This window comes from Pleurodeles waltl, chromosome 2_2 (genome assembly GCF_031143425.1).
Source record: "Pleurodeles waltl isolate 20211129_DDA chromosome 2_2, aPleWal1.hap1.20221129, whole genome shotgun sequence".
In the NCBI taxonomy this organism is placed as follows: Eukaryota; Metazoa; Chordata; class Amphibia; order Caudata; family Salamandridae; genus Pleurodeles; species Pleurodeles waltl.
In genome coordinates, this window is record NC_090439.1 from 963,439,602 (window position 1) to 963,467,140 (window position 27,539).

General features: G+C 44.2%; 1 protein-coding gene across 1 annotated transcript in view; it reads right to left on the bottom strand.

Moving 5' to 3' along the window:
* EIF3H (eukaryotic translation initiation factor 3 subunit H) overlaps window positions 1–17,524 on the bottom strand; it is a 257,025-nt gene extending 239,501 nt beyond the window's left edge. Inside the window, exon 1 of the mRNA XM_069220645.1 lies at window positions 17,319–17,524. Coding sequence (XP_069076746.1) covers window positions 17,319–17,459 — 141 coding nt within the window. The 5' untranslated portion in view covers window positions 17,460–17,524. The remainder of the gene's footprint in view (window positions 1–17,318) is intronic.
* Between the last annotated feature and the right edge of the window lie 10,015 nt (window positions 17,525–27,539).

Genomic DNA, 27,539 nt, shown 5'->3' on the forward strand with positions numbered 1-27,539 from the left:
ACATCACATTTTCCCCACTAAAAATGGACCCTTTTTTTCAATATGGGTAAACTGTGGATTTTTGTCCCTAGCTCAGTGGGTACCTAAAGAAACCTAGAAAACCTGCCTCTCCATTTTTAAAAACTAGACACTTAAGAAAATCCAGGGTGGGATGACTCCTGGTGCTTCCACCAGGTTTTCCTAACCAGACGTCTTTGCAAACCTCAGACTTGTTATAAAAACACATTTTCCTCACACGTCTGTGAGGAAAACTTCTGAAATCTGCAGGGAGCCACATATTCCCTACCAACCAGCATTCCTTCCAAGTCTCTTGATAAAAATGGTACTCACTTGTGTGGGTAGAGTTAGTGACTGAGACAGGAAAGGTGCCAAGACGCAACATGGACACATCACATTTTTCCCCTCTGTAAACGGACACTTTTTTGCAATGTGGCTAGCTTTGGATTATGGAGCCTATCTCAGCCAGCACCTAGGGAAAAATAGCAAGTCTGTATATTTTGAAAACTATACACCCATGGGAACCCAGATTTGGGCGACTTGTGGGGCTCCCACCAGGTTTTCCTACCCTTCCTGCCTTCCATAGCCTACTAGATTCATAAATGGTATCCCCCTTTGGAGGGTGAGCTCAGTCTTTCTTTGGGACCTTTGCTGGCACCCCATCTCCTTTCCCCACTGCTCCACTCCATGGATAAACAATAGTATATGATGTGTGTGGTTGTAACCACTCCCAGAGCAGAGAAGGAGGTTTAACAATTCTGCAATTATTTAAAATGTTAATAAAGCAATACATAAAAAAGCTCCCAAAATACAATGTTGAGACATGAATAATTCCAATCACAGAAATGATCTGATTTGGCAATGGGGGAAGCAGAGTTTTTTGGGGAGAGAAAGGCCACTAGACACTGGGGAAGATTATTCACATAACAAAAAAACCAAAAAAAAATGGGAGCTGGGGCAGCGTTTCCACCACAAAACAGGTGCATAGGTACATAATTATTTCTGCCTCCTGGGGATGGATTAGGGGCGTTTACCCAAAATTCCTCCCCCAACCTAAACCTTGCCTGGGAACAGAACAGCCACTAGTCACCAAGGGAGAAATATTTCCCAACCCCCCTCCTTCCCCTCCCCCCCAAAAAAGGGGGTGGGGCACCTCATCCATGCAGCATACCATGCCCCTAGCCTAGAATGGGCACAGCAGTTTTTCTGCCCCCATGGGACATTTTGTGGTTTCTAGTGTTTTCACCTGACATTTTGTAAATATTTGTAGTTTTGTGGTTGGGATTTCATTACATGAGCAAAACAAAAAGCAGCAGCATTAACTGGACAGTGATTTATTGCATTTTAATTTGTTGCATTGCCGAATTCTGTATTTCTAGCACACAATATTGCTCTAAGTCACCCTTCAACTGCACTACCTCGCCACCCGAGAGTTATGTGCTTAAAGGGGTACTTGGTCTGCAGTACAAGGTTCCTAGGAGACCAGAGGAAAAATACCCCGTTGCATGATGGGTTGAAGCCAGAAGGATAACGGAGCATGCCGATCAGTCATGTTCTGCTTACAGTTACCCAACCAACGGTTTCACATTACCCACCCAGATTGGGCATTGGGAAATGAACCCCAGCTCAAATTTTAGCCTCTTCCATCCTAGAAAATGTAGGCAAATGTGTGTGTTGAAATTGTTCTGTAGGAACTGCTCAGTTTACCATCTTTGACTGTTGCTTCCATTGCTACTTTGGTAATATTTTCAAATGTGACATTTGCCTTTAACCCCTTCGCTGCCAGGCCTTTATCCCCTCAGATGCCAAGCCTTTTTTGGCTGTTTGGTGCAGTTCGCGCTTAGGCCCTCATATCTTTTCGTCCACATAAGCTACCCACGCCAAATTTGTGTCCTTTTTTTCCCAGCATCTTAGGGATTCTAGAGGTCCCCAGACTTTGTGGGTTCCCCTGAAGGAGACCAAGAAATTAGCCAAAATACAGCAAGAATTTTGTTTAACCCCTTCGCTGCCAGGCCTTTTCCCCCTCCTGTGCCGAGCCTTTTTTTGGCTATTTGGAGCAGTTCGCGCTTAGGCCCTCATAACTTTTTGTTCACGTAAGCTACCCACGCCAAATTTGCGTTCTTTTTTCCCCAACATCCTAGGGATTCTAGAGGTACCCAGACTTTGTGGGTTCCCCAGAAGGAGGCCAAGAAATTAGCCAAAAAACAGTGAAAATTTCGTTTTTTTTAAAAAAAAATTGGAAAAATGGGCTGCAGAAGAAGGCTTGTGGTTTTTTCCCTGAAAAGGGCATCAACAAAGGGTTTGCGGTGATAAAATCACCAGCTTCCCAGCTTTCAGGAACAGGCAGACTTGAATCAGAAAACCCAATTTTTCAACACAATTTTGGCATTTTACTGGGACATACCCCATTTTTACGATTTTTTGTGCTTTCAGCCTCCTTCCAGTCAGTGACAGAAATGGGCATGAAACCAATGCTGGATCCCAGAAACCGCAACATTTCTGAAAAGTAGACAAAATTCTGAATTCACAAAGGGGTAATTTGTGTAGATCCTACAAGGGTTTCCTACAGAAAATAACTGAAAAAGAAAAATATTGAAATTGAGGTGAAAAAAACATCCATTTTTCTCTAAGTTTTACTCTGTAATTTTTTCCTGCAATGTCAGATTTTCGAAAGCAATATACCGTTACGTCTGCTGGACTCTTCTGGTTGCGGGGATATATAGGGCTTGTAGGTTCATCAAGAACTCTAGGTACCCAGAGCCAATAAATGACCTGCACCCTGCAGTGGGTTTTCATTCTATGCCGGGTATACAGCAATTCATTTGCTGAAATATAAAGAGTAAAAAATAGCTATCAAGAAAACCTTTGTATTTCCAAAATGGGCACAAGATAAGGTGTTGAGAAGCAGTGGTTATTTGCACATCTCTGAATTCCAGGGTGCCCATACTAGCATGTGAATTACAGGGCATTTCTCAAATAGATGTCTTTTTTACACACTGTCTTACATTTGGAAGGGAAAAATGTAGAGAAAGACAAGGGGCAATAACACTTCTTTTGCTATTCTATGTTCCCCCAAGTCTCCCGATAAAAATGATACCTCACTTGTGTGGGTAGGCCTAGCGCCCGCGACAGAAAACGCCCCAAAGCGCAACGTGGACACATCACAGAAAACAGACCTGTTTTTAGCAAAGTGCCTACCTGTAGATTTTGGCCTGTAGCTCAGCCGCCACCTAGGGAAACCTACCAAACCTGTGCATTTCTGAAAACTAGAGACCTAGGGGAATCCAAGATGGGGTGACTTGTGTGGCTCGGACCAGGTTCTGTTACCCAGAATCCTTTGCAAACCTCAAAATTTGGCTAAAAAAAACACATGTTCCTCACATTTCTGTGGCAGAAAGTTCTAGAATCTGAGAGGAGCCACAAATTTCCTTCCACCCAGCGTTCCCCCACATCTCCCGATAAAAATGATACCTCACTTGTGTGGGTTGGCCTAGCGCCCGCGACAGGAAACGCCCCAAAGCGCAACGTGGACACAGCCAAATTTTTGAAGGAAAACAGAGGTGTTTTTTCCAAAGTGCCTACCTGTAGATTTTGGCCTGTAGCTCAGCCGTCACCTAGGGAAACCTACCAAACCTGTGCATTTCTGAAAACTAGAGACCTGGGGGAATCCAAGATGGGGTGACTTGTGTGGCTGGGACCAGGTTCTGTTACCCAGAATCCTTTGCAAACCTCAAAATGTGGCTAAAAAAAAAACACATGTTCCTCACATTTCTGTGGCAGAAAGTTCTGGAATCTGAGAGGAGCCACAAATTTCCTTCCACCCAGCGTTCCCCCACGTCTCCCGATAAAAATGATACCTCACTTGTGTGGGTAGGCCTAGCGCCCGCGACAGGAAACGCCCCAAAGCGCAACGTGGACACATCACAGAAAACAGACCTGTTTTTAGCAAAGTGCCTACCTGTGGATTTTGGCCTGTAGCTCAGCCGCCACCTAGGGAAACCTACCAAACCTGTGCATTTCTGAAAACTAGAGACCTAGGGGAATCCAAGATGGGGTGACTTGTGTGGCTGGGACCAGGTTCTGTTACCCAGAATCCTTTGCAAACCTCAAAATGTGGCTAAAAAAACACATGTTCCTCACATTTCTGTGGCAGAAAGTTCTGGAATCTGAGAGGAGCCACAAATTTCCTTCCACACAGCGTTCCCCCACGTCTCCCGATAAAAATGATACCTCACTTGTGTGGGTAGGCCTAGCGCCCGCGACAGGAAACGCCCCAAAGCGCAACGTGGACAGATCACAGAAAACAGACCTGTTTTTAGCAAAGTGCCTACCTGTGGATTTTGGCCTGTAGCTCAGCCGCCACATAGGGAAACCTACCAAACCTGTGCATTTCTGAAAACTAGAGACCTAGGGGAATCCAAGATGGGGTGACTTGTGTGGCTGGGACCAGGTTCTGTTACCCAGAATCCATTGCAAACCTCAAAATTTGGCTAAAAAAAAAAAACACATGTTCCTCACATTTCTGTGGCAGAAAGTTCTGGAATCTGAGAGGAGCCACAAATTTCCTTCCACCCAGCGTTCCCCCACGTCTCCCGATAAAAATGATACCTCACTTGTGTGGGTAGGCCTAGCGCTCGCGACAGGAAATGGCCCAAAACACAACGTGGACACATCACATTTTTTCATAGAAAACAGTGCCTACGTGTGGATTTTGGCCTCTAGCTCAGCCGGCACCTGGGGAAACCTAGCAAACCAGCGCATTTTTGAAAACTAGAGACCTAGGGGAATCCAAGATGGGGTGATTTGCGGGGCTCTGACCAGGTTCTGTTACCCAGAATCCTTTGCAAACATCAAAATCTGGCCAAAAAACACTTTTTCCTCTCATTTCGGTGACAGAAAGTTCTGGAATCTGAGAGGAGCCACAAATTTCCTTCCACCCAGCGTTCCCCTAAGTCTCTCCATAAAAATGGTACCTCACTTGTGTGGGTAGGCCTAGCGCCCACGAAAGGAAATGGCCCAAAACACAACGTGGACACAACATATTTTTTCACAGAAAACAGAGGTGTTTTTTGCAAAGGGCCTACATGTGGATTTTGGCCTCTAGCTCAGCCGGTCCCAGGGGGGGGGGGGGGGGAATGCCCTAAAATAAATTTGACCCCCCACCCTCCCAAACCCCCCCTGCCCAGGTGCGACCCTTGCCTACGGGGTCGCTACCCCTGCGTGACATTGGCGCCAAAAAACAAATTCCCGGTGCCTAGTGGTTTCTGCCCCCTTGGGGGCAGATTGACCTAAAATCGACCAATGCTCTAAATACAGTTTGCCCCCCAGGGAAGCGACCCTTGTCTGATGGGTCGCTCCCCATCTCTAAAAAAACAAACAAACAAAAAACAAAACAAAACATTTGCCCTGGCGCCTAGAGGTTTCTGCCCCCCCCCGGGGGCAGATCGGCCTAATAATAGGCCGATCTGCCCCCGGGGGGGGGCAGAAATGGCCTAAAATAAATTTGCCCCCCGAACACCCCCCCCCGGAGCGACCCTTGCCTACGGGGTCGCTCCCCCTGCGTGACATTGGCGCCAAAAAACAAATCTCCGGTGCCTAGTGGTTTCTGCCCCCTTGGTCTAAATACAATTTGCCCCCCAGGGGAGCGACCCTTGCCTGATGGGTCGCTGCCCATCTCTAAAAAAAAACAAAAAAACAAAAAAATAAAAATTTGCCCTGGCGCCTAAAGGTTTCTGCCCCCCCTGGGGGTAGATCGGCCTAATACCAATAGGGCGATCTGCCCCCAGGGGGGGGCAGAGATGGCCTAAAATAATTTTGCCCCCCCCAACCCCCCGGGGAGCGACCCTTGACTACAAGGTCGCTCCACTTGTGTGACGGCGCAAAAAAAAGATCCCTGGTGCCTAGTGGTTTCTGCCCCCCTTGGGGGCAGATTGACCTAAAATCGGCAGATCTGCCCCCAAAGCGGGCAGAAATGGCCTAAATACATTTTGCCCCTCCAGGGGAGCGACCCTTGTCCAAGGGGGTCGCTCCCCATCTGTAAAACAGAAAAACAAAAAAATCCCTGGTGCCTAGTGGTTTCTGCCCCCCTTGGGGGCAGATCAGCCGAATCAAAATAGGCTGATCTACCCCCCCCAGGGGGGCAGAAATGGCCTAAATATAATTTGCCCCCTAGGGGAGCGACCCTTGCCTAAGGGGTCGCTCCTGTTGCGTGAAATTCGCACGCAAAAACAAACTCCCTGGTGTCTAATGGTTTCTGCCCCCCTTGGGGGCAGATTGGCCTCATCAAAATAGGCCAATCTGCCCCCAAGGGGGGCAGAAATGGCCTAAATATATATTGCCCCGTAGGGGAGCGACCCTTGCCTAAGGGATCGCTCCCCACCTAAAAAAAAAAAGAAAGCATCACAAAAAAAAAAAAAAATGTCCCTGGTGCCTAGAGGTTTCTGCCCCCCCGGGGGCAGATCGGCCTAATAATAGGCCAATCTGCCCCCAGGGGGGGGCAGAAAAGGCCTTCCTAAAAAAATGCCCCCCCGGGAGCGACCCTTGCCCAAGGGGTCGCTCCCTTTTGCCAATTTCACTGAAAAAAAAAAAATCCCTGGTGTCTAGTGGGGTTTTAAAAGCCGGATTGCAAGCAATCCGGCTTTTGAAACCTGTGAGAGACTTCAAAGGGAAGGAAATACATTTCCTTCCCTTTGAAGCCTCTCGGGGCCTCCCCCATGGGATTGAAAAAGAAATGCGACCCTGTGACTAATCAGCGCGCGCTGACGTCACAGGGGGGTGGGGGGGGGGTGGAAGGGGAAGGGCTTCCCCTTCCATCCCTGACTTGGGGGGGTGGGGGGGAACCCCACAGAGGGAGCGCTAGCGCTCCCTCTGGGCTCTGTGCACAGGACGTAATGGTTACGTCCTGGGCACAGCAGCACTGTGCCTCAGGACGTAACCATTACGTCCTGGGCACAGAAGGGGTTAAAAAAAAAAATCAAAACAAACGGGCTGCAGAAGAAGGCTTGTGTTTTTTCCCCTGAAAATGGCGTCAAAGGGTTTGCGGTGCTAAAATCACCATCTTCCCAGCTTTCGGGAACAGGTAGACTTGAATCAGAAAACCACATTTTTGACATTTTACTGGGACATACCCCATTTTTACTTTTTTGTGCTTTCAGAATCCTTCCAGTTAGTGACAAATGGATGTGAAACCAATGCTGCATCCCGGAAAGCTAAACATTTCTGAAAAGTAGACAAAATTCTGAATTCAGCAAGGGGTCATTTGTGTAGATCCTACAAGGTTTTCCTACAGAAAGTAACAGCTAAAATAAAAAAATATTTAAATTGAGGTGAAAAAACACTTGCTCTTCTATTCTGTGTTTCCCCCAATTCTCCCGATATAAACAGTACCTCACTTGCATGGGTAGGCCTAATAAATGCATGCGACAGGAAACGCAACATGGACACGTCACATTTTTACATTGAAATCTGACCTGTTTTTATGGGTGAGTGCAAAGCGCTCCGTCCATAAAGTAATCTCTCTTTGGGCTTCAAACCATGCCCAGGTCTGTCAGACTCTCATTGGTTCCTGGTCTTGCTCTTTAAAATCTGCTTGCTTTCATTTGTGAAAGGCATGCATATGTCATGCCTTTTCCGGTGTTTAGCCCGCCTACAGAACACAGGTAAACTACTAGAAACATACGAGGCTCGATGTTTTGAGCCTGGTTTCTTGACTACTTTATCTGTTAATTTTTACCGCAGCGAGATAGCGTTGTGTTTTTCTTCTTTTAATTTGTATGGCAAGAAAAGTTAGGTTAGGAGTTTACAACGCAAATAGCTCCAACTCGAGCAAATGCGAGCCCCGTTGCGTTGAAAATGCTTGTTTGTAAAGCGCCTAGCTGTGGATTTTGGTCTCTAGCTCAGCCGGCACCTACGAAAACCTACCAAACATGTGCATCTTTTTTAAAAAATAGACACCTAGGGGAACCCAGGATTGGGTAATTTGTGGCGCTCTCACCAGGTTCTGTAACCCAGAATCCTATGCAAGCCTCAAAATTTACCAAAATAAAAAAATATATATCTCTTTTTTTTTAAAACACATCTTTTCCCCACATTTCAGTGCTTCAAAGTTCTGGAATCTGAAGGGATCCACAAACTTCCTTCTACCCAGCATTCCCCCCACATCTCCCGATAAAAATGGTACCTCACTTGTGTGGGTAGGCAGAGTGCCTGTGATAGGAAATGCCCCAAAAGACTACATGGACACATTAAAATTATCAAATATAAAACTACCTGTTTTTGGGGTGGGGGTGCGGGACATCTGTGTTTTTGGTCCTGACTCGGCAGCCATCTAGGGAAACCTACCAAACCCAGACATTTCTGAAAACTAGACACCCGTGGGAGTCCGGGGAGGTGTGACTTGAGTGGATCCCCCAGTGTGTTCTTACCCAGAATCTTCAGCAAACCTCAAATTTAGCGTTAAAAAAAAAAAAAAAAAAAAAGAAGATTAATCATAATAATAGTAATCACATTTTTCCCCACATTTCTGAGCGGGATCATCGCACCGGCACAAATTACATATCACCCAACAGTCCCCTTAGTCTCCTGATAAAAATGATACCTCACTTGTGTAGGTGGGCCAAGTGCCTGTGACAGGGAGAGCCAAAAACATGTTGCAATTGAGGAGAACCAAAGTGGGTCCAAAGGGCATTTTGGGAAAAAACGCCTTTAGGCCAACAAGTAGGGCAGAAATTTTATTTGCATAGATGCGACAATGCTGGGTGGTAGGAATTTGGTGGTTTCCTGCAGATTCCGGAAGGTTCCATCACACAAATGTGGGGTTTGCAGGGCATTATGGGTAAGAAAATGGCGCAGGTGCATGTGAAGCACACCACCCGACTCACCCAGATGTTTAGTGTTCAGATGTGTCTCGTAGATTTTTCTACATGGCAGCGTCCTGAAGTCCAAAAGGTGCAGCTATCACCATTCCAAGTGGGAAGATTTTGAGAGTTAGACAAGCTCTCATCGCACAAATGAGAAAATAAAACCCATAATAATCAAATGTCCTCTTGCCTGCCATTGGAATAAGATCTTTTAGTGTGTGGGGTTGAGAGCTAAAAGACTGTTACCCCCTTCAGTTGGGTTGGGGGCATAACCATGCCCATACTGGTTGGTAGCCACCACCCCACTATTTTTTTTCCCTGGCATCTAGTAGGCTTTCTGCCCCCCCCCCCTCTCCCCAGGGAGTGGATCAGGGGTAACTGCCCAGTCTGCCAACCAGTCGGCAGAACAGTTCTGTCCCCATTTATTGGGGGTGGGGGTATGGCCATACCCCACTCTTTTTTTGGAAACCATTCTTCCCTGGTGTCTCGTGGGATTGATGAGCCTAAGAAAAATAGGCCAATCTGCCCCCAAGGTGGGCAGAAATGGCCTAAAATAAAATCCCCCCCCCCTCCCCCCCGGGAAGCAAAGCTTGTCTAAGGGGTCGCTCCCCATCTCTATACAAAAAAAAAAATCCTTGGTGTTTAGTGGTTTCTGCTCCCCTTGGGGGCAGCTCGGCCTAATTAAACTAGGCCGATCTGCAGAAATGGCCTCAAATCAATTTGCCCCTCAGGGGAGCTACCCTTGCCTAAACTGTCGCCACAAAAAAAAAAAAAAAAAAAAAAAAGTGGTTTCCATCTCCCCCAAACCCCCCACCCCCCTGCCAGCACTCCCCCCATGGGTCTGGTGCAGGATGTAACGGTTACGTCCTGGGCACCCAAGCGGTGCTGCCCAGGATGTAACCATTATGTCCCCGGCACCAAAGGGGTTAAGCTAGTGAAGGGAGAAAGAATCTACCTACATTGCCGAAAAACGCGTTGACGCCTCATCAGGGGTAGTAAGCGATAAATAAATACTATTACAATTACTTATACAACTCACCTGTGGGTCACAACAGCTGTTATCGAAGTATGGTAAATGGTCAGAACTAGGCTGTTATGAAGAAACGCAAGGGGCAGAATTCTCTTGCATTACTGACATAATGAAACAGAAACACAGCCCCAGTCGCCATAGGTGGAACAAAATGACCACAAAAAAAGTTTACAGGTTGATTTTGAAAGGCTGCCCAAAGGGAGACCATATGCGAGATCCAGAGTGAAGCTAACTTTGGCAAAGTTAAGTATTACAAAACACTTTCAAATCAAATTTATCATGAGGTTTGTGAAAATTGTCCGAACACAACAGGACTGTGAAACAAGACACATGCATGCTAAGCAATACCAAATTTAGAGAGACCAACGGCAATAAACACATCTAAAGAATAACCGCTGGCAAATTTCAGGGCAAAACAAGCGTTTTATGCTTGCTTATGTTGTTATTTCACCCATCACTAGCTGCTCATGTACATGAACAAGAGGGAAGGACAAATCTATATTAGTTGCAAGCGAAAATAAATTAACAAATAAATAAAACACAAAGCTAACGGCTGAGCATACAAAGGGGCATTTTCCAAATTAGGATATTAACGCCCACTCTGAAATCTAAGAACTTCTGAAGAGTTGACCATCAAATCTAAAGTGAATGGTTCTTAAATGGAAAAAATAATAATTATATTAACCATATTTAATGGTATTCTTAATGCGAAAAGATCTAGGTTGTGAACTTTACGAATCTCAAACAAACAGCAGTGAACGAAAATGGTAAGCAAGACAAAATGCAAGAGCAAAATGTCAAAACATTGCTGCTTTCAGTTATTAAAGGAAATACAAACAGCAGTACTTTGGTACAAAAAAAGATTATTATATTTAGACACATGCTCTCTAGTTTCAACTTAATGAACAATGGATCCCAGAAGTGGGTAGAACATTGCCTTAATCTGAAGGAGGAAGTGATTTTTTCCTATTGAACAAGTTATTTATGCTCAGTAAAGAGCTTTCTGATCTCTCAATTTGTGAATATGCGCAGCTGTCAGACTGGCTGTGCAGACTTTTTCCTTAGCAATTCCCTCATAAGTCTAAGTGGCATCATGTACATCCTGTCTCGGATGCGACATAAGGCCTCTACATAGCTACTGCAGACATACTGTGACATCAGTTCCTTTTTAATATATATCCATACTATCCAGTGCACAGCCTTAATATCACATTATGGCAGAGTGGAGATCTCTATGTGGCATCTTATTAGTATGGACTAGACGAGTTCATTCCAGAGCTGGGAGGAGGGTGGGTCGGGGAGAATTATTTGGTGTGAGTATCCATCAGAAAGAGTATTATGAAAGGTAAGTAACTTGTTCTTCTGATGTACACTTCTAATCGCAGACTTCACATCTTGTGAATAGATGAACGATCCTCCTGGCTATCCACCCGCTTCAAGAATCGGCAGGACATGTTTGAACCCTTGCTGAATTCAACTCCTATGTTTGATTATTGGGATTGAAATAATAACGTTTCTCTCACATACGCACAAGTAGTAAATTAAGTGAAGACAAGCGTGGCAGAGATACAGCTCCTTGCTTTGCATGGCATGGTTGAAGTGCAGTTTTTACCAGCATCTAAGGCCTGGGGCTTCCACCCAATTATAGCCTCTACAAATTGCACTTAGTCTTCTTTGAAGGAAAACACTTCCTAAAATACTCACAAACACAAAACGTTCATGAAACACTGAGACCGCCTATACAGATATAATTTACACACATTTAACAGAACAAATTCCATCCACAGGGCATCACCACCATATGCCATGTAGCCGGCTTTCACATCGCTTGCGTTTCTAATACAATGCCACGCAACAAACTCTTATAAAACACGTTGAACAGAGCATCTCATGCAAGCAACAGTAGAGATGTCATTTTGGTGTCCGTTGCTATGTGCACAACAGCACCTCTCACTATCAAACAGCTAACTAAAAGGCAACAGAACGCACATAGCCCACTGCAGAAATGTAATTTAGTCACCTAGCACTATAGCCAATATCATCGCCCAACAAGAAAGTCCCCTCACACCAAGGCATATACTGAACCGAGACTACACTTGGGATAGCAACCTCATACCCATGTTGGGAAAACATGGATGTAAATTATCTTGCTGTACTAGCAGATAAACCATCTCTTCTATTCTGTACATCCAAAGGGGGCGTATTTCTCGCACTGCTTATATCAGATAAGTTTTCATGTAGAAAAATGACATCTTCATGAACTCTGGTATAGAGTTCAACAAAAGGGAACCAAAAGGGACTCACCAGCTGAGAAGTAGCACATAAAACGGATGTGTTTGTTTTAAGTGCAGATCTGGGGGTCTCAGATCTCAGAGACATTCTTGACTGCCTGAGGTTGAAAAACTAAATACTTCTGGAGCTACTGCAGGCAGATCCTGGTTGTGGGCCTTCTCTACCCTTTATGTTAGATCTGAGCCGAGCTCTGCACTTCTTAAACTTGCTCCTCAGATCAGCCCTTTAGTTACGTAATTAGGAAAATCCCCCTCTTGGTTAACAAAATAACGTTCTAGTTCAGTCATCCCACTCTTTTTAAAAGAATTTTAACAGGCATTGTAAATTAAGTCATCATGATCCAGATAAAACTGATAAATGTATTGTGGTTAAAGCTCTGTCAGAGAAAATTTCTTCTGAACTAATGTTTGGAGAAAAGTCTTTATAGGATGTAATTACAAGTCATTTAATGTTGCTGAAGGAATTTTCAAATCACAAAGGAACACATGTACGTACCCCCATCTTAAGGTTTTTATTTAAAAGTCTTTAAAATTTAGTCCAAAGACATGCTTTTTTGCTTGAAGGAGTTGAACCTCAACTTTTACAATAAATACAATTCGACACTGGACTTAATCTGTCATCATTCTAAGACAGAAAGTAAAACAGAGGAAGTATAAAAATCATGAAGATTCTATGACTATTGTGGCTGGCATTTCGAGTCTAACAAAGTTATGAAATGCAATGCTGGAAAACTAGTCTCTAGAAGGTCTAGTTATCGTAACCATCAACCAAACCCTGCCACACCAACATACAAGTTAAGTACGTACCATGGACATTAGATTGCACCTTCAGAACCTAAGAGTTGAGGCAGGGCATGAAACCCAAAGAATAAATGTGTGTTTCCCCTAAACTAGATTATCATGCTTCACTGCCCATGAGTATTTAGTCTATGCCTCCCCCGTTACATGCTAGACATGTTTGTGAAGGGCACTACTTTGCCATGTGAAAAGAATTACAAGACAGACACCTACCACAACACTTACTTTGAATGGGATAGTCTGCTTACATAGGCATTTTATCTCACAAAGATGTTAACTCTCAATACAGGAATGCTGAGGGGGTGGGTCAAGTTTTATCTAGCAAGATCCATTAGAAATAGAGTCAATGTGATTGTAAATTACTGCATTAGTAAATACTTACCACCAGAAAATGGCAAGAATACATGTTCATTTGAATACAAGAAGTATTGATACCAGGATGAAAAATAGCAATAGCTCACATTTTGCTTCTACATGATAGTGCCAAGGGAGAAACATTTGCCAGATGGCCATGGAAATAGTATTCATGGCATATTTGTGGTGCTCAGAGGTGTGTAATTTAATAGAATATCTACTTGTCCATGGGACAGGTTGCTTCATGGTCTACTTGTCCTATAAAAAAATCTACTTGTCTTTTTGATGGTATGTAGTGCAGTGACAAATTATGGCATTAGTCTTATTCTATAAGAGCTCTGATAATAGTCTCTCTGATTAAGCCAGGATTAATACTATAGCAGGGCTTCAATACTAACAATTTCCTTATTTTGCCACCTTTCCGCAAATCTTCTTACCAGGGCAGGAAGAAGCAGTAAGCAATAGTTCCAAGGTTAAAATGCCTTTGCAAACCTACTAACTTGCATGTTTGAAGGATTTTCACCCGCTCTTCTCTACACTTTTCCCATACTGAGAAAGGATAGAAATGTACTACTAAAAAAGGGCAGACGCGAAAGTTCTATCAGGGTTGGGAAAAAAGTGGTTGAAAAGAAAGTGAACTTATAAACGCTCAATAGATTATCAAATGAGCAAATCTACACATGTATATTTGCTTGTGTAAAATACAGTTTACAAGTATTTTCCAGGAGTACTATTTCCTGGTCTACTTCTGTAAATTCTTGTGAATTCATTAAAAGCCATAATTCTGCACTAATGCAAAGACATATACCATGGGTGCACTTTGTGACTTTCTTTAGGAATTGGTCCCCTAATCAGGTCTGGTGTTAACCAAGACCTGTTGCTTTTAGTAAAACACTATTTCTCTCTCTATCCATCGGCTGGCTTTACTGTGAGTGATAGCATTCTGCTGTTCCACAGGGAGCATATTGGCACACAAAGTAGCTGTGTTCAATGCTAGGTACTACTGAAGCACTGATTGCTTTTTGAGACTAGATATTATTTGTTTTTTGCCAGTGTTTGTTACAATGATGAGTGCCTGGCAGCTTCCACAGCAATAATGTTGTACAAAAGCAATGTCAAAACAAAACACACATTGACAGAAACCAAAAGACCGATCACTAATGTTGGATTAGTTGGCTATGCTAATGCTTGTTTATTTTCATGTTTATCAATCTTGTTACAGTTATTTTCCATTATGAATATTTTTGGAAATACTAGCATGCATCAACATATTTACTAAATGATGCTTCAAAGAAATAGTAACTAAAATTTTACAGTAATTTAGCAAAATGTTTTCCCCGCCTACTTGTGTTTAATTTTTCCGAACATTTTATTTTGAAAGCAAAGGATCATCAATATTGCTTACAAGCTTCTGCAAACACCTGCATCTAATCAAAAAGCATTCTGGGAGCACCATACATAGTGTCACATTATACAACTTTTCAAACATGTGCCTACACATTTTTTTACTGAAACCACTGTCAGGAGTGCAGTGTGTTACATTAACAGCACTCACCCCAATAAGAAAGACAAAATAAACATTAAAAACTTGTTCTTGACTCCAAACAATATTTCCTGGGTGTTGGGCTATAGGAATTCCACACCCCTGCTCATGTATCTTTGTATATAGTGTACTGATAACCCTCTGTTTAAAATGGGAACAAGCATCAAAGGATGCTACCTTTATGTACAAAAAGGTATCTTGAAATGGGTAGAAACTCACACTGAATAGTGGCCGGCCCACCATCCATTGAACAGCACCACTTAGCTACACAGAACGACAATCCACGATAGACCGCCTGAACCAGATGGTACTGCGCATATACAGAAAACACACCAGCAAAGTAGGAAACACACTAAGTCTAGATAATAGGTCACGGCTATCCCTGAGCACTTACCTTGGCAGTCAATCATACCCACACCTTGAGACTATGTACTCAAGGAGATAACACTAACAGTTTGACAACCTCAACATATTATTAGAGGATTCCATAAATAGAAAGTGACTGAATATTACTACCCAGACCAGGATAATACTTAGAAAAACTAAGGGTCAACAGCCATGATAGCAAACAATGCAGAAGCAGTCATAAAATAAATAAATGAACAAAAACAACAAAACAAATGAGTCACCGACTATCCCCCATGGTCCTAGGAGACGCATCTAACTGTCCAAAAACAGGACAGGTCACACTTATTCTGAAGAAGGGAAAAAAAAAAAAAAAAAAAAAAAAAAAAAAAAAAAACACACCACAGATGACTCAGATGATGTGAGCTACTATTTCCGCACAGTAACTAACATTCCATTCCTACCTAAAATGCTAGAAAGCTGTGTCAACTACAACTACACATCACTGAGCATAATCTACTAGATAATTTCCAGTCGGTAACCAGACCTGCATATAACTCCAAAAGGGAGGCTCCTGTCTGCTCATTTTACTGGACCTTGACACAGCCAACAACAAAGCCCTAATAAACACTCAAGAGACAGAACAGAGATGAGCAGGTCAGTCCTCAACTGGACTGCCTACTATATGGGCAACAGATGACAAGTCCAGATGAACCATCACACAAAGAGTATCTCAAGGTTACATTATTTTACAGATTCTCTTCAAACTGTACATGAAACAGCTAACCATCAATTTAAAACAGACATATCTCTGTGAGCATAATACATAGCCAGATCTCACGGTGCCTTTCCAACAAGATATCCTAGTCAAATCTTTACAGGCATTCAAGTGTGGCCATCTTTAATCCATCTGAAGGTGAATCCACTTAAACATGGATTAGCCTGCTCCTCCACGTCTCGGCTTCTGTCCCATTAGTTAGCTTCATTATACTAGACTGTGATACCGATATCACGCAGTGCTCAAATCTCTTAGAATCACATTTGACAAGCAAATGAATCTTTGAACAACAGACAGCTTAAAAAACAGAGCTCGCAATTCTGACTTCGACTTCTAAAAAACATTAAACCTTACATTCGTGACACATACCTTTAGACGTCTCAAGTCCTAACTGTGGAAATACGCTCCTCTTCAGAATTCCTAAAAAAACTCACCTGTTCCGCTTAAAGGTAGTCATGCAATCTGATGCAAGGTTTATCCCAGGAACAAGACGTTACAATCATATTACCCGACTGCTCATCTCACTAAACTGGCACCTAGGACAGCTAAAAACATCTTCAAAGTTGCATGCATTACTAACAAAGCAAGGGCCTTCATCATGGCACCACGCGATACCTGGTCCAAAACCTCACTCCACCTGGAGGAGGCCACTCCAAACGAAACGTCAATGCTCTTCTGCTACAACCACTAAGGTATAAGAAGCTAAAAATCTCTCCTCAGGAAGCACATGCAAAATACGGAATTCTGCCCCATAGAAAAGAGAACCAATCATTTGTTAGAGACATTCAAAGCGAAACTAAAAAAATATCATTTAACTATGCCCCGCTTCGCAATACGTCATTTTTCAAAGACACTGTAACGTGATGGCGCATAGTACACAATGGAATTCGACATAGTTTGTCTCTAATGTTCACCCTCTAACACATCACCAGAAACACGGTTCTGGTATACTAGTTTTCGACCTCTGTTTTTCTTCACATTATTCTGCTAATTTTGTTGTATGTAACTTGTGAATACTGTAAAGCGCTTCAACATCCTTAGTTCTAGTTTGCATTACACAAAACTATGCAAGTAAAACAAAAGAAATGTGCCATGCTATATTTCAGTGGCCAAATAAAGAATCAGAAGCCCAAAGCTCATTGTAAGTGATAATTGTACATCTAAAAATCTCAGTAAAGGATTAGGAATTTGCAAATGTTTAAAGAACGATTCTCTGCTTATCGAATAAGAGGCGAAGTGTGGTGTCGGAGAGAGATGTGGGGAGTCATTTATCTAAAACGCGTGGAGAGCAGTTGAGCGGGCTAGTCGCTTCACGAGCACTCACCAGCCCGTCGATCTGCACATGCTTCACAGCACTATCCAGAGACCCTGGTATTCCGACACCCGTTGGCAAGGGGATGGCGACAGCTGAAAGACTGCCAGAAACGGCGAGGGGGCCAGACCCTGGTGCTGTGCGAGTCGCCATGTCTGAGAGATGCAGCGCCTGCGAGGAAAAGAGCGAGAAGCACGAACCGGAAGTAAACGACCCAGCCAGCGAGCCGGCCTGCACGTCATAGACATGTGCCGTAGGGAGAACATGCCGGGTACCTATCCTAGCGGCCGCCTGAGCGCTGTATCTTTCAGCCCCGCCCCTTCTGGTGACTCCGGGGCCTTTATGCAGATTCCTTACCTACTGGCTGCGGGATTGGGCAGCAACTAAAAGCAACAGTGTGAGCTGCTTAAAATGAGGAGGTGCGAAGTTCAAATGGAGAGTAGTGAGATGACGGTAATAAGGTGGGTGAGAGATGAAAGCACAAACCTAAACAGTGAATGGCCATTAGAGAAGCGCGAAGAAAAGGAACCATTACAAACTAGGGAAAGGAATGGGCGAGGGAAATGGGGTAAGATAGAAAAAAGGGGAACAAGCAAGGTTCAAAGCTATTCAGCATGGCTGAAAGTGGCGTAAAGAAGAATTGTGTAAAATGTCGTTAGAGTGGAAGAGTAGAGTGTTGTGGAGTGGCAGAGAGTGTCATGTATTGGAGTGGCATAAATTCCAGTCGCCTAGAGTGGCATACATTGGGGTGACAGAGTAGAGTGGACTGGTGCAAAGTGCATGGGTGTAGTGTGTTGCATAGTATAGTGATGTAGAGTTCAGTGGCATTGAATTCAGCAGCGTACAATGCCGCTTTGTAAAAAACAGTAGAGTAGAGAGGCGCAGAGTTGAGTGCATTGGTGTAGAGGAGTGTTGGAGAGTGGAATGGTGTAGAGTTGAGGGCAGTGGCACAGAGTAGAGTCAAGTGGTATAGAGTGCAGTGACATAGAGTTGTGCAGTGTAAAATAGCATAGCTTGTTGTAGAGTATAGTGCTATAAAGTGTAGTGGAGTAATTTAGAGTAGAGTGGCATAGAATTCAGTGGCAGAGAGGGCAGTGTTGCAGAGTAGAAAGTCAGAGTGCCGTGGTACAGAGTAGATTAGAATAGTGTAGAGAGCAGTGGCATAGAGTACAGGTATGCAGAAGGCAGTGGAGTAGAGCGGAGTGACATATAGTAGTGTAGAATGCAGATGAGAGTCTAGAGGAGTAGAGTGCAGTACCATAGAGTGGTGCAGAGTAGAGTAGCATAGAGCGGTGCAGAGTAGAGTATAATGTTGTAGTGTAGCAGACAGAGTGCAGTTGCAGAGTACGGTGTTGGAGTGCAATGGTGTAGAGTGGCATAGAGATGCAGAGTGATGCAAAGTAGAGTGCAGTGACATAGAATGCAATTGTGCAGAGTGCATTGGCGTTGAGTGCTGTGTTTAAGAGTAGAGTGGCGTAGAGTGCAGTGGCATAGAGTGGATTGGTACAGAGTGGGGTAGAGTGCTGTGGCGTAGAGTAGATTGTTTCAGAGTAGAGTGAAGTGGTGCAGGGTAGAATGCAGTTGGGTAAAGTGGCATAGAGTATTGGTATAAAGTGGTGTAGAGCGCAGTGATGCAGAATAGAGTGGTGAACAGTGGATCAGTGTAGAATGCAGGGGTATAGAGTTGAGTGTTACAGAGTAAAATGCATTGGTATAGAGTGTATTGGCATAGAGTGCAGTGGCGACGAGTGCAGTGATGCAGAGTGGTGTACAGTGGAGTTGTGTAGTGTAGATTGGTGTAGCCTAGACTGGAGTGGTGTAGAGTGCAGTGGTGAAGAATGCAGTGTTGTAGATGTGAGTTGTGAATAGTGCACTGGTGTGGAGTGGTACAAGGTAAAATAAAGAGGCATAGCATAGAGTGGAGTGGTGCAGAGTGCAGTGGTGTGGAGTGATGTAAAGTGGAGTGGTGCAGAGCAGAGTGCAGTGAGTGGTGTACAGTGGAGTTGTGTAGTGTAGATTGGTGTGGCCTAGACTGGAGTGGTATAGAGTGCAGTGGTGAAGAATGCAGTGTTGTAGATGTGAGTTGCGAATAGTGCACTGGTGTGGAGTGGTACAAGGTAAAATAAAGAGGCATAGCATAGAGTGGAGTGGTGCAGAGTGCAGTGGTGTGGAGTGGTGCAGAGCAGAGTGCAGTGAGTGGTGCAGAGTGCAGTGTCATGGAGTGTTGGAGAGTGGAGTGGCATACAGTAGAATATTTATGGAGTGGTAGCACACTGCCATTACAGACAACACATTTTCAGTTTAAATGACCATTACGTTTGCACAGCCATACAGTTTACTAATAAAACTTTACAGTGCACAGATGAAAATGTGTGGAAATTGCATCATCTAGTTTAATGATTTGTTTTGATCATATTAAAGTATTTGTTTCCAACACACTTTAGAAATAACAAAAATGTGCTTCATTTGTGCATTCATAATTCTGATATATTCTGAAATATACAGTTCATTTAAACATTATCGTATGCTAGGAAAAAAACTCTTCCCTACCCCCTAATATCCAGCAAGATTGTCACATAAATCCTCTCACTTTGAAGTCAGAGAAAGAAAAGTAAACACACACCCTTGGAAGACAGTGCTTAACATTTGACCTTGGGTTCTCTGAATGCACAGCAAATGTGATGAGGTAAGAACAAGATTTAAATAAGATTTAAAGGCCGCTAAACAAAAGCAAGTTCATGGAAGTATACAGAAAACATGGTGAATAATTCTACACGTCTCTCTTACTACAGGAGACTACAGGGTCACCCCAGGTTTTTGAAAATTACTCATAACAACCCCATAAGGCAGCTAGAGGTGGGCAAGCCGTTGGAATCTATCCAAATGCTTGGTTCTGGCAAAAATGAGCCAAACTCACATGGGAGGCTATGTGTCTACATCTGATGACCATGTATGTAATATGGGAAACCAGGTTCAAATCCTGGCCTTGAGTTAGCATTCTATAAATCCAGCAAATCTGCATATGCTGAAAAAAAATCTTGTAACATTGCCTGTGTGCATTGTGAGGTGTGCATATGCTCTTAGACAAGGTTTGCGCAATGTAAAACTGGCAGAAACAAATATGCATTCTGTAGCATCTACACTATGAAGTCTCTTTTAAGCTGTGTATGATGTCGGAGTGTCGTGTGCAGTGTCAGAGGATTCGAATGGTACAACGGAGGAGAGGACGGTTAGATGAGAAGGGAGCGTTACTGCTTGCTCTGCGCTGGGGTGATTCTTTGTCTGGAAATTGACATAAAATAAATGTTTGGTTAAATCCAAAAGAATTTCCGGGTGTGATTCTAGCTCATTCAATTTTCCTTCTATGTTCCTCGTCCCAGTCTTCCGTTTTGAGGTTTGACCCCACCTCAAGACTAGAAGCAATACGGGATATGCTACATTAAAGCCCATTCATCTTCAACTGTGAGCTGGGATCCCTCAGCACCTCATATGTTTTTTTCCTGTACAGTACCATGGAAAGCTGAAAGGCCAACCAGGCTGACATATTCTTCTTGAGGAAAGACTTTTCCCCCTGGTTGGGCTTGTGGTGAAACCCTTGCTTCTGTCTCAAATGATCAGGGAAGATTGGGGACTTGACTTCCAGCTCGATTGAGTATTTGTGGTAGTAAAAAACAAAGGTTTTTTTCTCACAGTCTGCTGGTGTTATTTTTGGTGTAAATTCTATTTGCTTAGTGGCATGAACATTTTGGCAGTGGAATGACAATGCTGTGATGTACAGAACTGTGTTTTCTTGTCATAGGCCGAACTAGGCCTCAACTCCATCTTGGATTTAGAAATAGCCATGTCCTTATTTCTCATTGACACTGCGTACACCAAATGTGCGTTGATATTTTGTGTTGGCATGCAGTTCTTGGAGAGCCTCAGAGGAAGTTCTTTAGTTAAATTATTGCTCTTCAAGGTCTCTTCCTTGTCTGTTCACTATAGGCCTATTCATTCACAACACATTTGTTTATGTAACCCAATTTGTGCTACAACAATGACAATATGTCAGAAGATAACTATTATTATTCATTTAATAGGTAGTGCTAGGAAGGTGGTATTATATGGCATTTTAATAATGATGTATTATGATTTGGTGATATGTTGATACATTTGCTCACCTATGCTGTCTGTGTGATTTATGTTGCTTGTTATGATGACGTTTTCCATAAAAAGGCATGTTTTGAGGGACGGGCCACATCTTTTCTCTGCTCTGATGCTGCCCAATTTTCTGCTGATTTGCTGCACGCTATGGATTTAGACTATTTCCCAGATTGTGCTCATGTTGCATCTATTTCAAATGATGACAGCACTATGGAAAATGATTTCTGAGCTTTATGCTTATGATTGAAGTATTATGCATCTTGATTGACTTTGATATCTTTTTGCCTTTTTCATTGCTATTTAATATTTTATGAAACCTTTATGATTTCAAAATTACTGACCTTGATCCTTTTTGAGACTAAAACATGTAACTGATTGCTATTTAAATGCTATTTTTAATCTGATCTTTAGTGACACATTTCCTATTTTGGTTTTGAGGACCACACTGTCCTAGTCCCCAAGTTATTCAGGTTAACTTGTGCAAGGAAACAGCCTTCTTACAGGTACACCCACACATTTTGACTGCAAGGTACTGGTGTAAAGGCAGTGAAACGCCTTGAGCCCTGCTAAACATGATTCAGTGCATGGGCTCTGACCCTTAAAATGGTGTATGGTTGATTGGCTTTGTTAGAAATTGGGTCTCTAGTAGGCAGAGGTATGTACTTTGTCCAAGTAGGGACCACAATCCCAGTCAGGATAAGTCATTTACACACCATAAATTAACCTCTGCTCACCCTCTTGTAGCTTGCCACAAAGCAGGCAGGGAGGCTTAACTTAGGAGTCAATGTGTAATGTATTTGTGCATTTCTTAAAACAGTGAAAACACCACACATTCAAGCTCTGCGGCCAACCCCGATTTTCCATCAAAAATACAGTAATGGGGGGGCGATGATCGACAGCCAACTCACGCGCCTCTGGGTGGAGCTCTCAGAATGGACCACCCCGCCCGGAGATGCTGGGGCAGCAACGGGGATAACACTGGAGCCACCAGCCTGCGGGGCACGACGCTGAGAGCGGCCTACTCGGCAGCGCCCTGACGTAAGGGACCCGGAAGGGCAGAAACTCTGCGATCGCGCTGCAAATCCTGAGGGAGGTAAGACAAGCAGCGCTGGCCGGGATGCTATGGTGGGATAAGACACTGGGCCATGTGGGAAGTGAGAAGCCGCCCACTCTAACCGACAATTAACTCGACTCTTACAGTTTGAAATGTTTTGCAATCCTGAATTGGGCTCTGCAGTTGATGCTGCAAGAGGACATCGAAGTACAAGGGGCTATGAGAGAAGAGAACGACCTTTATCTTGTCTAGCTGTCCCCTCCAGGATGGACTGTACGATTGTGCTGAAGCGGTGGAACACTGCGGTCATTTACCGACCTGAGTGCCTAGTAAGCGACTTTCCTGCAACATGAACACAACATGGCGGGAGGCTGCTCGTGCTGCTGAGCTTTTCTCACTACTTTGCGCGTGCAAGCGGGCCTCCCCCTCCCTACCTCGATCGACCATTGAGCTAGCTCCCGCTGCATGCCACAGATGGTATTGATGGCACAGGATCTCCTGTTGAGCTCATAATTGAGCATAGTGGTGCACAAACTTACGGAAAAAGGGAGTGATTCTGCATTGTCCAGTTGCCTCCTCCTGAGGCTTCTCCAACTGTGCTGATACAATCAGACACTTCCACCATTTGTTACTGGAACGATTGTCAGTCGTCTCTGCCAGCAGTGTGGTTGTAGCGGAGGGAGAGGCTGCTCGTGCTGCTGCACCTACTCCCCCAAGTGGCGCATGCAAGTGGGTCCCCCACACCTCTGATGCGTGAAGTCTGACTGGCATCTGAGGTTGAGAACAGCGCAGACCCACACAGTCCTCCTTGGAATACAGAATGGCGGGTGCGGGCCGCCTTCGTTCAGGGACTGGAGCTAGACCACTGTCAGAGACCTTCCACCCGGATAGCCACAAATTAGACGCAGTGCTAGCGGCTGTGGAACGCATAGACACCTCCTTAGAACAAGCTCGTACTTTGCTGGAGGGCAAAATTGATGAGGTGGCAAGCGACCTCCCCTTGCTCCATGCAGATCACCACAACCTAGCAGACAAAACACGCACGCTGGAGGACCAGCTCCATGATCTAGCACCTAAGACGGATCAACTGGAGTCCTCACAACAGAAAGCACTGTACCGGACAGACACACTGGAGAATCGCGTTGAGGACGCTGAAGTGCGTACCAGGAGGAATAACATTCGAGTCATATACCTTCCGGAAGGTGTGGAAGGACTAATTGCAGTCACATACTCTAAAACCTGGCTCAGGGAACTGGTCCATGAGGGTTCCCTGACACCTTTCATTTCAGAGGAACGAGCTTACAGGGTCTCTACCAGGGCTTGACCTCCGGGTGCTGGCCCGCATCCTTTTCTCACTCGCCTACTACATTACGCAGACAGAGATTTTATCCTCCACGTGGTCAGATCGCTCCCAACAGTCCGAGTGTATAACGCCCAGGTCATGCTATTCCCAGACTATACAATTGCAGTACAGAAAGAACGTGCCTCAATTTATTGCCTTTAAAATGCAGACTTCGTGCCCTTAATCTGTCATACTTCCTCCTATTTCCATCCAGACTGTGAGTAGCCACTGATGGCAAGACGTACTTCTTTGCCACACCAGAAGCAGCGCGGGAGTGGCTGGAATCCACGAACCAGCTCAGTAGGCACAACGCAGAGGCAGAGTCGCCACCAATGCGTGGTTTGCACCCCCCCCCCAAAAGGAGAAGTCGAAAAAAACGAATGACCGCTCCGAGAGAGGTGAAACATGTCCCTGATCTGGAACAAATCATATAAAATTGAAGCTGTGCACTGCAATCTGCAGCAGCCATTAATGCCCTTCCAGTTATCTTGGATGCGGAAGCAGAGCTCTCACAATCTAATCGAGAGGATGCTTCCTCCCTTGAAACCTTGTCTGAAGTGGGATCCTCGGCTCATCCTGCGGTGACACCGCAGACAGCAGACGACTTGCTCTAAACCTGACAAGCCGACTCACGACAGACAACCTTCAGTTCGAGAAGGTACCACATAGGTGAACTGGGAAGTTCCACACTGTTACAATTCCCATTTGCCTTGTTGATGTCTCCGCTATCCTCCTTGCAGCCCCTGCGGATAACTCAGCAGCGCTGGTGCAGGTCTAGTTGTCTCCTGTGAATGATGGGGGTTCCTTGAACGGCGCACCGCCATATGCCTCCCCTACACACAGACATACCCTGCTGCTACTGGCCCTTTGCGTTTATGCTGGACTAGGGCTTTTGTGCTATTGTCAATTGATCACACCTCAACTTGCTACCGACTACTTGGGACGCACTCACTCAGACCACAATCCGCAACTTCTGCGCTTGGGATGGGACATGTCTCCCTGAAGCGTTCCCACCTGGAGACTCCGCCCGGAGCTGCTAGAGGAAATGGCATTTAGGGCATTGCTGGACAGGGCAATTCCTGAATACGTTGAGCATAACTCTGGCACAGCGTCTTCTGGCTTTGTCGAATGGGAAGCATTTAAAGTCTTCATTAGAAGCCACTGCATGGGTACGCAATGGAACTTGCATAATTCTATTGAGCGCGACCTGACTAGAGTGGAACAAACTCTGATGCATCACGAACAGTACGTTACCCAACACCCTTCAGAAACAACACAACTATCATCTGCCCAGGCAGAACATATATCCCTTTCAGAGAGATTACGCTGTTTAAATTATGCAGCCCACTCAGTATGCACACATGCTTCTGCTAATAGATCAGGTAAATTGTTAGCCTGGCTTATCGGACAAGATCAAGGCTGCAGCCCTACAACAGAACATCGCTCGGCAACTGGGAATATGCTGTATACCCCTCAAGAGATTCATGCTGAGCTTATGAGGCATTATGAGTCCCTTTACTGCTCCACGGCAACTATAGGCCGATCGGATTTCGATGAATTTTCTTCCATGATCGCCCTTCCCCACTTGACTACTGACCAGCAGGAAGAACTGGAGGGGCCCCTGACACTTTCTGAGATAGAGGAAAGTATCCATGGATTGTCTGCAAGTAAAACTCCAGGACCAGATGACCTCCCGTCCAACTTTTACAAATCCTTTTCTGCAACTCTTGCACCTTGCCTACTCTCTCTCTATGAGGAGGCACTACAGGCGGCATCCCTGCTGGCATCACAAAGAGAGGCAGTACTGGTGTCCCTCCCCAAGCCAGACAAAGACCCGTTAGAACTCTGCTCTCATAGACCACTGGCGATGCTCAGTACTGATTATAAAGTCCTCGCCAAGGTCTTGGCGACACGGTTGGTGCCCCTGGTCTCACAGCTGGTTCACCCCAACCAAAACGGTTTTGTGCCTGCACAAGACACTTCCTACAACATCAGATGCCTGTGCCGAATCATGAGACACTCAACTCGGGATTGGCCTCGAGCAGGATGTCTGGTGCTTAACTTGGAGAAAGCCTTCGACTCCTTAGAATGGCTTTACCTTTTGAGTCACTGCAACGATTTGGCCTTGGCCCTTATTTTCTACGCATGGTGAAACTATTGTACACCCAACCTCGGTTTAGGGTTGAGAGAGCGTAGCTTTTATAATCAATAATTAACATGAAATATTTATAAACTAATGTATAATAATGCCGCATAGAAACTGTATTAACCTGTTTTGCTAAAATGTGTACTTGAAATGTGACCACGGGGAGTGGCCGCCAATGTATACGAGGGCTAATAAAGCTGACTAATAATGGTGAAATGTTTATTGAAATTGTGTTTTACATTTATATTGAAAGGCTAAATGTATTAGATTCTTGTTAATAAAGCAGTAGGCCTTAGTTAGCATGATTCGAGGCCTAGCTGACTGACTCTCATATTAAATGTATTTTCTATCGTGCAGTGTGCTGACTTGCTAAAGGACATGTACTCTTGTTTTTTCAAAGGTTAGAAGTGGAATGTAACTGTAGTGGATCAGTTCTCAGGAAATTCACCCTGCCTATAGTAACATTTCTTTTGCTAAAATGCAACAGTGTAGATTAACAAGGTCGCCTAAACCGGTACAGACAATGGAGCCACTGACCGAAGATGTGCAAAGGATCCCAAGACGATGAAATCATACCGGACCCACCACCCGCTAAAAGACTTTAATCATAAGCACCAATAAAATGTGTGGGAAATGTTGTGGGGTGACAAAATTGATGACTTAATATATTTTTAATTGGTTATAGATAGTGGGGTGCAACCCCTTATCCAATCAGATTTTAGGGGAATGTACAAAGAAAAAGGGATAAAACCTCTTGACACACAGTAATGAGTTAGTTAGGGAGATGCTGACGCGATTTGATATGATCCAGAGACTTTGTCACTTTGCCTAGTGACTTTGCTGATTTTATGAGGAAAGAGCCCCTTTACCGGAGCTGAATTACTGATGGCGATTCAACTGATGTCCTGAAGACGAAGACAGAGCTTCTTTGCTGACCAAACTTGGAGGGTAACTATATGACAATGAAATTTTGATTGTCTGTTTGCTTTTCCTTTCTAGGTACCAACTGCTCTCTTTTGACAGGAGCCATAGTTAGAGGTTTTCCAAATTGGTGTTACAAAATTGTTTTGCATAAAGCCCAACATGCCAATGCGAATTAGAGGTTAGGCAAGGGGTTCACTAAAACTGACGCAAATGGACAAATGACTGAATCTATGCTTTGTTGAACAATGCGATGATATACTCTGCTAATGTTAGTTTATGTTCACGCCGTGCTATATTCTAATGTTCGTGATTCTTGCCTTGATGAAATCTTATCAGAGTTGCCATATTGTGACTATGCTAATGTGTTTCTTGGTTTTGAGACTAATAAATCTGCTAGTAGTATTGTAAACAATAGGGAACAAATATCACTAAAATTCATACTAAACTGGTGTGGTTATTCATTACTGCAAGGTCATGGTGGTGTCTTGAGTTTGATTAATGACTTTGACTAAAGTGAAATGCGTTATTGTGATAAATATTGATGACATTATGGATGTATTGATTGACATGTTGATTACCTATCTCGTCCTAAGGTGTCTCTCAACAGGGTCAAATGATTCATTG